Source organism: Electrona antarctica (genome assembly GCF_951216825.1).
Source record: "Electrona antarctica genome assembly, chromosome: 11".
Classification (NCBI taxonomy): domain Eukaryota; kingdom Metazoa; phylum Chordata; class Actinopteri; order Myctophiformes; family Myctophidae; genus Electrona; species Electrona antarctica.
Genome location: NC_136792.1, coordinates 35,955,207 through 35,965,206, shown reverse-complemented (window position 1 = coordinate 35,965,206; position 10,000 = coordinate 35,955,207). Strand labels below are relative to the sequence as shown.

Genomic DNA, 10,000 nt, shown 5'->3' with positions numbered 1-10,000 from the left:
ACTAGTTGTGAGTTCGTAGATTAGCTATTTTTGCTATTTGTGATTAAGATAGCCTATAATAGGGCTTAAATGCATGGTTAGACTGCTCCTCATTTTGCTAGGGACCCCAAGGAACCTCCCCAAGGACCCTTGTGGCCCCCCAGTGCCCACTTTGAGAACCACTGCGATAAATTATACATGAACAATAGTTGCTTGCTATCCAGTATAATCCACTGCTGTCAACAACCCTGTTATTGATAATATCCATGCATGATATGATATACATACAGTGGATTAGCATGCACTGACTATGAGGGACACATGATATGATATACATACAGTGGATTAGCATGCACTGAGGGACACAAGTGCAAGCCTCAGCTGATTGGAAGATGAAGCGGTTTAACCCATTCAGACCTGAGGCCGATTCTTACAAATTGTCTTCCAAGAACAGACTTTTCAAAAAATGCTGTATATCAGCTTTTCTTCATTATCAGTGGTTCACAAATATTTTAATGTCAAGGACCCCCAACATTATATGTATCTGGCCGTCGACTCCACATCACAAATTATTTTGTTCCAGGGACCCCCTCCATCTATTCAACAATAGCAGATCTACAAGCTCATAGTGCGGCACCAAGTGATGTGCTGTGAGCTTGTATATCTGCAATTTTTGAATAGCCAAAGTATAAAATAATGGTTAAAGTAAAATGACACAGATGCTTTCCAGGGGTTAAGACACATACACGTCTGTGCGTGTGTGCGCACACGAGCGTGCGCATTACATGCGTATTTGTGTGTGTCCGTACTACATACACACATCTTGCATGACCTTTGAATAAAGGCCATTAGTAGCCAATTATGCTAATTGCTGCACAGAAAATCACGCATACATCCACTGTACATGTATTTTTAACGTTGTTCTCTTATGTTTATGGATTTCTTTGTGTGGTCTTTGTCTCTTTCCAGGGCTGGACAAAGTTCTATGAGTTTTCTCTGTCAGATCTGCGCGCTGGCTTTGAGATCATAGACAGACTGTTTGAAGGTTTGTAAGACAGCTGCTACACAACATCGCCAGTTTAACTGAATTCATTTATTCAACTGTACTCACATTTGTTACTATAGTATTTCCAATTTTCTGTACTTTTACTCAATACACTACAATTATTTGAATACATTTGTTGCTAGTTCATTTGTAGATTTGTATTATTATTGTGTGTGTGTGTGTGTGTGTGTGTGTGTGTGTGTGTGTGTGTGTGTGTGTGTGTGTGTGTGTGTGTGTGTGTGTGTGTGTGTGTGTGTGTGTGTGTGTGTGTGTGTGTCTAGATGGCAAGTCCTTCGAGTGGGAGTTTGTCCATGGCCTGCTCGAGAATGCCATCTACGGGGGTCGCATAGACAACCCCTCGGACCTCCGAATCCTGCGCTCCTACCTGGAGCAGTTCTTCTCCTCGCGCCTCTTCTCCTTCTCTTCCTCCTCCTCGGCGGGACAGAGGAGGACCAGGGGAGGAGCCTACCCTTTCCCCGCCCAGATCAGCCTGCCCAGCTCCTGCTCTATACTGGTATGACACGCACGCAGGATTCAAATTCAAAAATAGCAAAAGTAGCTCAAAACGCGTCGGTTCGCGGCAAGTTTCGTGCCACGTTTCCCGTCACGTAACGCTCCACTCGATCAAGTGGGGCGTTAATTTACGAAATAAACACAAATTAGATTAGATTAGAACCTAGAAAAAGTGCCCCTCGGGGCACAGGTTTCCACCAGGGCAGGTCGGGTTGTAGCCTCCTGGTGGCGCTAAAATAAGCAAAAAAGGGTGCCATTTCTTCGTGAGGATTGGATGGCAATTGGATGATTTGAGGCAAAAATGTGTTTCCTCAGCCTAGTAGAAACGTCTGTGAAAGATTTCACGTAAATTGCACGCTGGTTTCATGATTTGAGGCTTTTTGTTCAAAACGGGCCAATCCTGCAAATTTTGAAAGCCAATGTTAGCCAATTAGGATGGAATATGAAATATCAAACAGATCTGTCTTGTGCACATGACTATAGAGATACTGTGTAACGATTTGCCGGATTTTTGGACAAAATATGGAGGAGTAATATTAACAAAAATGTGTCGGCCTCCTGGTGGCGCTATAACAGGCAGTTCTGGAAGATTTGGGGCAGAGGTTCATCGTTGGCATCTAGGGAGTGTGTGTGCAACATTTAGCATCGACCGGGTTAACGGCGCCGGAGATTAGCTGTACACAGACGGACGGACGGACACACACACACATGGACACGAGTGCAAAACATACTCTCTCCCCATGCCTTCGACCTGGTGGAGACAATTAGAAGTTAGAATATGGAGATAAGAGGTTTCTGACCGACAGCAACGATATGCTTGTGTTGACAGGACTACCGCAGTGTGATAGAGAACCTACCTGAAGATGACAGCCCTGCGTTCTTTGGTCTGCCTGCGAACATAGAGAGATCCTCCCAGAGAATCATCAGCTCCCAGGTACAAACTGCACGCACGCACGCGCGCGCGCGCGCGCGCGCGCACGCACGCACGCACGCACGCACGCACGCACGCACGCACGCACGCACGCACGCACGCACACACACACACACACACACACACACACACACACACACACACACACACACACACACACACACACACACACACACACACACACACACACACACACACACACACACACACACACACACACACACACACACACAAGCAGGGATTCATTTCTAAATTACACATGGTTCCCAGGTAACTTGTGTTGATGTTTTGACTCAGATATGGATCTTCAACAAACGGCACTTTGATTTAATGATCAAAAAAGTCGTTATCAAAGTGCTCCCTTTGCTCTCTGTTTGCTACATTAATTGAGTTAAGAGCTTTGGCAGATTAAATGCAAGAACTGAGAGAACCACGGAACGCTGTTGGTAAAGTACCAGCAAGATTAATGAATTTGGCATCTCTCGCTCTCTCTCTCTCTCTCTCTCTCTCTCTCTCTCTCTCTCTCTCATCATGAATTCAACATGGCATGAAAGTTATTAATATTGCCAAAGCCTCGAGAGGGAGAGCAAAAATGCATAAATATGATCTCTGTCTCTCTGTCTCTATTATGTAAATATCTGGCTAGTGTCGCGACGCCAATGGCACCGAGTTTGGAAAATGAACCTCCACCAAACCATTTTCATAAGACCATTTTATCAGTAGACAAAACATATGTAACAGATGGGTAAATTGACCCACCATAGTTACAATGTTACTGGATGGATGGAAAGTCCATTGTTGTCAGACCAAGGGGCAATGACTGTTTATTGAATGAATTATTATAGAACCTCCCAGCAAGTTGCTGGCAAGATTTAGTAACGTAAGGGCCACAGTAACGTAAGGGCCACAGTAACGTAAGGGCCACAGTAACGTAAGGGCCACAGTAACGTAAGGGCCACAGTAACGTAAGGGCCACAGTAACGTAAGGGCCACAGTAACATAAGGGCCACAGTAACGTAAGGGCCACAGTAACGTAAGGGCCACAGTAACGTAAGGGCCACAGTAACGTAAGGGCCACAACAGACACTTTGCAGATTTTGAACCTAAATCCCAATGTTCTGGTTTGAGGAGTTCGTATAGTTCATATATTCTTCAAAAAACTACTGTCATGACTCATCGCAGAATGTACACATTTTGTTGAGAAATCCACAGGATACATTAAGTACTTTTTTTTCATACTATATGATCTCCTCAAATTTACCATCAAACACAGTAAGTGACAAGTAATAGATTATAGTATGGAGTCCCCCAGGGTTCTATACTATCCCTATCTTGCATCAGTGCTATATTATTCAAGGTGAAACCTTGTTCAAGGTGCGTATAGACGGCTGATGGTTAAAGAAGAGCTAAACTAGTCAACTAGTCCCTGGTATAATCCACAGTATATTCAGGAAGAGCTTAAAAAGGCCAGTACAGTTGCTCTTGGGCCTTTTTCCCTCACGTGTGTGATGAGATCCTCTTGCATGTGTACTCCGAGGAACTTGAACTTGCTGACCCTTTCCACTGCAGCGCCATCGATGAGGATGGGCGCATGATCTCTCTGCAGTCTCCTTAAATCCACGATCAGCTCCTTGGTATTGTCAACGTTGCCAGTGTTTTGATCTCGTATCTGTAGTCGGACGTTGTTGACGATTCGGCCTATCACTGTCATGTCGTCCGTGTACTTTATGATGGTGTTCGAGTCATGTGTGGCTGTGCAGTCAAACATGTACAGCGAATCTTGGCTCTCACCCACTCTGTCCATGGAAGAGCGAAGCACCGCTGCCTTGGAATACATTTATATTTGATACAGAAGGTTGTTTTCTGTAGCTTAGTTTATTGTGTCTCTGTCCAACTGTCTATCTCTGGAAGAGGTTTCAATGTTGCGTTCCACATCCCCACAGGGAGTGCAGTGCCAGGTATCGAGTCGGTCGGACCCACGGTTCTCCAGAACCACCACAAAAGGCTCTGGTCAGGCTCGGTCAGTGGGCCTAATGAGGCCAACTCCTTTCACCTGTACAATTTCCAGCCTCTGCCTCAGCCAATTGAGGCTCAACCAATCAGGCTCTGCCAGTGGGCCGAATTGATTGCCACTTTTCAGTTTGCAGTCTTCACACACAGGTACACAGGCACATACACAGATCTCCATGTGGGACACCGGCTGACAGTTAAAACGGGTGCTATGACAACGTGTATCATTAGGTTCCCAAGTTTCATCGTTCCCAAGTAGGCTGGTGGCCGACTGCGACGGGCACGTACAGGTCTAGTAAACACAATTGACACAAGGAATTGACACTTCTGCTTATTATAGGAACATTTTGAATCACAGAGATTTGTGAAGAATTAGGAGAGAACGAGACCTGCGAATGTTCTGCTGTTGTGCGTCCAGGCGGCTCCACTCGTGTCCATTACAGGTGCACGGTCTATCAAACAAAATTGGCATAGCGGGTGGTCTGAGGACCCGCTATAAGCTGCTATCCCAAACATGTGTGGTCATGAAGCACATCAACATGCCCACGGGCACACCTCCAGCCACAAATAAAGGAGTCGGCATAATGTATAGTGGGTATAGTGTGGCCGCAAGATACCGTTTATGGATAGTGGAAGCTGCTACATGCGTAATTTATGGGTTGTGGGCAGTGCTAGCGGGTAAGGCAGGGTGTAAGTTAGGGCCCTAAGTATGCTAGTATTTCCCTTTAAAGAGGTTTACATAACATCGTTTTGACAAAAATAGGCAATCTACAAGCTCACAACGTGCAACGTTATATATAGACGCTAAGTGGGTGGCTATAGCATAGCGGGTTGATAGCCCACCTGGGGCTAAGTGGGTGGCTATAGCATAGCGGGTTGATAGCCCACCTGGGGCTAAGTGGGTGGCTATAGCATAGCGGGTTGATAGCCCACCTGGGAAGCAAAAGGTCCCATATTCAACCCCTGGCCCCAGAAATGTGTCGAGGTGTTTCTGAGCGAGACACTTAACCGTTCCCTTGTGAGAAGCACTCAGCTGGCCGGGTGAAGCTGAAAACTAAATTTCCCCTGAGATCAAATAGGTGTAATTATTATCGTTGATCTGTGACAGAAGGCTTTTCTAGCAATCTGGCTTTCATCAGTGAGGGTCTGAGGGAAGGCTCAAAACCATCCATGACAGATGAACAACGAAATCAAGTGAATGGATCGTTTGTCGTGTCCGACCGTTTCTTCACAAATGTGTTATCGACATCTAGGATTGAAATGCATCAGGTGGTCGGTGTGCAGTGGCATCCCGGATAACAGTACCACACACAGACTTAAGTTGCCACATTTCGGTGTGCAAAAACTACCATTTAAGCCCTAATTCACAAATATATATAAAGCTTACATGTGATAGGCTATTTTTGGTTGAAAGTGGCTAGTGAACGTTCAACGTTGGTTACGGCCAAGAAGTCTTTGACATGTGTATCACATGCGATGTGTAGATAGACGATCGGGCATGGGTTGATATCCGCTCATCGACGATCTGCAAAAAAAACATTTAGGGGTGGAGAATATATGCATTAAAATAACCTGAATTTTATGAGAAATTCAAGCACTTGGGGATGGCACTTCCCCTTCCCACTGGGACAAAAACATATCATCATAACTTTATTGTTTATTTGTTCGTCTCAGCCTTTTCTTATCATGTGTACTCGTGTCTGGTAACGGGGTCGACCCACATTCTTGGAGTGAGACTAGCTGACAGTGCTCTGTCGTCTGTAGGAGACAAAATGAAATTACACCATAATTAAATGACTTCTGCCAGCACTGATACTGTACCCTTGAAAAGAAAGTGTGTGTGTGTGTGTGTGTGTGTGTGTGTGTGTGTGTGTGTGTGTGTGTGTGTGTGTGTGTGTGTGTGTGTGTGTGTGTGTGTGTGTGTGTGTGTGTGTGTGTGTGTGTGTGTGTGTGTGTGTGTGTGTGTGTGTGTGTGTGTGTGTGTGTGTGTGTGTGTGTGTGTGTGTGTGTGTGTGTGTGTGTGTGTGTGTGTGCATGCACATGTCCAGGGTGGAAGGGGTTATTTGACAATGTGCTGATGGCAGAACATTCCTCACATCAAATACCCTGTTTAAACCAGTCAGCCGATAAACACGCACGCACGCAAGCACGCACGCACGCACTCACGCACGCACGCACGCACGCACGCGCGCGCACGCACGCACGCACACACTCACACTCACACTCACACTCACACTCACACACACACAGTGGCACACACACACACAGTGACACACACACACACACACACACACACACACACACACACACACACACACACACACACTCACACTCACACTCACACTCACACACACAGTGGCATACACACACACAGTGGCACACACACACACACAGTGGCACACACACATACGAGGGGAGAGGTTGAATAAATGCTGACAAAACAGTTGTCACTCTTCCCTCTCCTCCACATTTCATCGCCTCATTGAGTTATTGGTCGCAGATGCACCCTTTGTATTTATTTAGTTAGAGAGACATGCAGGACGAGATGGGTGTCAAATTTGGACCCGGAACCTCACGCTGACAGGCCCTTCAAACAAGACGCAGATAGGCGACAACTTTGCCGCTATGGCAATAAATTCGATGTATATACAGTATATAAAACTAGAGCTGCAACTGTTGGTCATTTGCTCCATGATTATTCTATTGATTACTTTTTAGATTCATATGAAGCAAGTTCATATCAACGAGATCATCGATTAAAGGTGTAGTGAAATGAAAAATACGTTTTTCACACTTTTAGACCATCTCCGTGGTCATCATATGAGCATACCTAACAATGGATGCCAAAAAAATGGGAAAATTCTCATTTTTGTGTGTTTTTATATCAAAAGTCCATAAAAATATATTTTTTATTACTTCCTGAAAACGAAAACGTGCTGCGTGATGACGTGTCGAGGCCAACATCGATAAAAGCCAATAAAAATGAAGCTCACCCGTATCCTCTCCAATATGTGCGCATCCGTGCAGCACAGCTTCTATTGATTACAGAAATCCTCCGTTTTTATTCCCATTCCAGATAACATCCAGACAGTGTATTACTCGGTTTCAACTTAATCATCACGCTAAAATATGTATCTGAAAACATTATAGGGTAGAAATAAGCCACATAACAGTAAACTGGTACAGCTGGCTGTCTATTTGATTTGTAAACAAACACACACCACGCTGCTGCGTATAGCATAGCAACATTCCCTAGCTACCGTCCCATCGCCTGAAGGGATGCGACGCTCTGATTGGTTCAGAAACTTCATAGCGGTGTTTCAACTTGAGACCGTCTGAAACTTCAAAATAAAATGTCCACCATTTCCGTTTCACTACGCCTTTAATGTGTTAATAGTTAACTGATATGTTTTGATAAGCTTACCGATCGATTAAGCGGTTAGTTGATATGCAGCGTTTATTTATTTATTTATCTGATTATCTTAATTTCGCTCAATGTCCAACATAAAAATCTACATCACATTTATTTTACCATTTGTGATACAGTGCCAGGCAATGGCAATATGGCATGTTTGTATGAGGAATACAATTCAATGAAAATTGCTTTGTCATCACAAGCAAAACTATTAGCAGCAACCAGCAGCATGTATCCCTCTTGAACTGGGGAAAGTGACAGTGAAATGAGTAGGCCTAGCCTATGGCAGTCAAGACAACATATATGAATATGGGAACAATGTTAACTAAAGTAACTGAAAGTAAAATGAGTAGGCCTAGGCCTAGCCTATGACAGTCAACTTGAAATATGTGATATATAGTGTAGTGTAATGTAAGCTCACTGGCTCCTCAGTGTATAGGCTGACTTAAACAACTTCAGTTGAAAATGGAAATCCTTGAAAAATGCTGACAGGCAGCAAAACAAATAGTAGTAAGTACCCTAGAACAGGGGTTCTCAACCCGTGGGTCGCGACCCCTCGGGGGGGGTCACCAAATTATTTTGTTAAGATTTGTTAAGATTAATCGACCAATTTCTTAACAACGGTTAATCGAAAATCGATTAATCATTAACATCCCTAATACATACAGACACACATAGCTGCGTAATGGAGCAGAGGCACCGCTCAATAATAGAATGCAAGCATGCACGCACACGCGCGCACACACACACACACACACACACACACACACACACACACACACACACACACACACACACACACACACACACACACACACACACACACACACACACACACACACACACACACACACACTCAAAGCAAGTCTCACAGCCTGCCCTGACCCTGCCATGGGAGCTACGATGTGTCAGGCTATGTCCAGGGCTAAATGCTAATATGTGCTAATTAGAGAGACTCCAGCTTGACCTGTGACAAGTATATTGCAGCTGGCACGCACAGGCTACTAGCCACAGTTTATCCCCAAAACAACCTGCACATGATGAAGAGAAACGTTGTCCTGAGTCAAACCGTGACCTCAAACCCAGTAGCTAAAAAAGAAAAGAAAAAAATCACACCTGTGTGAAGTGACTAGTGAGGGCCGCTAATATATTAAAGTCTAACTCATGTTGCTATGATTAGGTGATGTAATGGTGAAAAACAAACGGTGTAAAAACAAGCATTAAAGTCTCTTTATTGTCAATGGCATTTTTAAAACAAACATTGAACTAAAAACTAAAAATCTGAACGAAAACACAAAACAAAAGTGCACAGACTTTCCCGTCAGCAGTGTGGACTGCTCCTGTGAACTAATTATAAGTGTGGTCGCTCTCCTAATTCAGAGTCCCGTCCCCCCCCTCCTTTTGGCAGCCATTTGGTGCCAAGCGTTAAATTGCGGTTTCAATTACACAAGATGATGATGGAAATGGTCTCAATACCAGAGTAAGGGCAGTCTCAGACCCTGCCATGGGAGCTACGATGTGTCAGGCTATGTCCAGGACTAAATGCTAATATGTGCAAATTAGAGAGACTCAGGTGTGACCCTGCGACAAATTTATTGCAGCTTGGCAAGCCGCAGTTTAGCCCGAAAACAACCTGCAATCGGAGATGAGAAATGTTGTCCTGAGCTCAACTGTGACCTCAAAACCGTAGTACAGTGGTTTTCAACCTGTTTCATTAAGGTCTGTTATTTGTTCGGCATTTGTGCCACAGACCACCACGAGATTGATTCTCTCAGACCCAAAACAAAACAATATAAGAGATAGATGAGATAGATAAGATACGATTCTTTTCCACAAGTCCATTCTGTATGATGTGGTACCCTAGGAGAGATAACAGGCAAACGCTAATCAAAATAACATTTCTACTGCATTCTATATTGTGTAGGCTTCTTGTAAATGAATGTGTAACAATAATTTACACTCTCAAGACTTAAAGATCTAACTAGCTAACTGTTTAGTTGTTACCAACTCTCCATCAATTAGTTGAGGACCCACTGGAACCCCCTCAAGGACCACCACTGGTTGAGAACCACTGTCGTAGTGGATTAGCTTGTTTTACAAACAAAAC

General features: G+C 44.3%; 1 protein-coding gene across 1 annotated transcript in view; it reads left to right on the top strand.

Annotated features, from left to right (window-relative positions):
• dync2h1 (dynein cytoplasmic 2 heavy chain 1) overlaps window positions 1-10,000 on the top strand; it is a gene marked incomplete at its 5' end in the record, with an annotated part of 668,232 nt that overhangs the window by 559,680 nt on the left and 98,552 nt on the right. Inside the window, 3 exons of the mRNA XM_079513540.1 lie at window positions 949-1,024; window positions 1,306-1,538; window positions 2,367-2,471. Of these exons, the coding sequence (XP_079369666.1) occupies window positions 949-1,024; window positions 1,306-1,538; window positions 2,367-2,471 (414 nt within the window). The remainder of the gene's footprint in view (window positions 1-948; window positions 1,025-1,305; window positions 1,539-2,366; window positions 2,472-10,000) is intronic.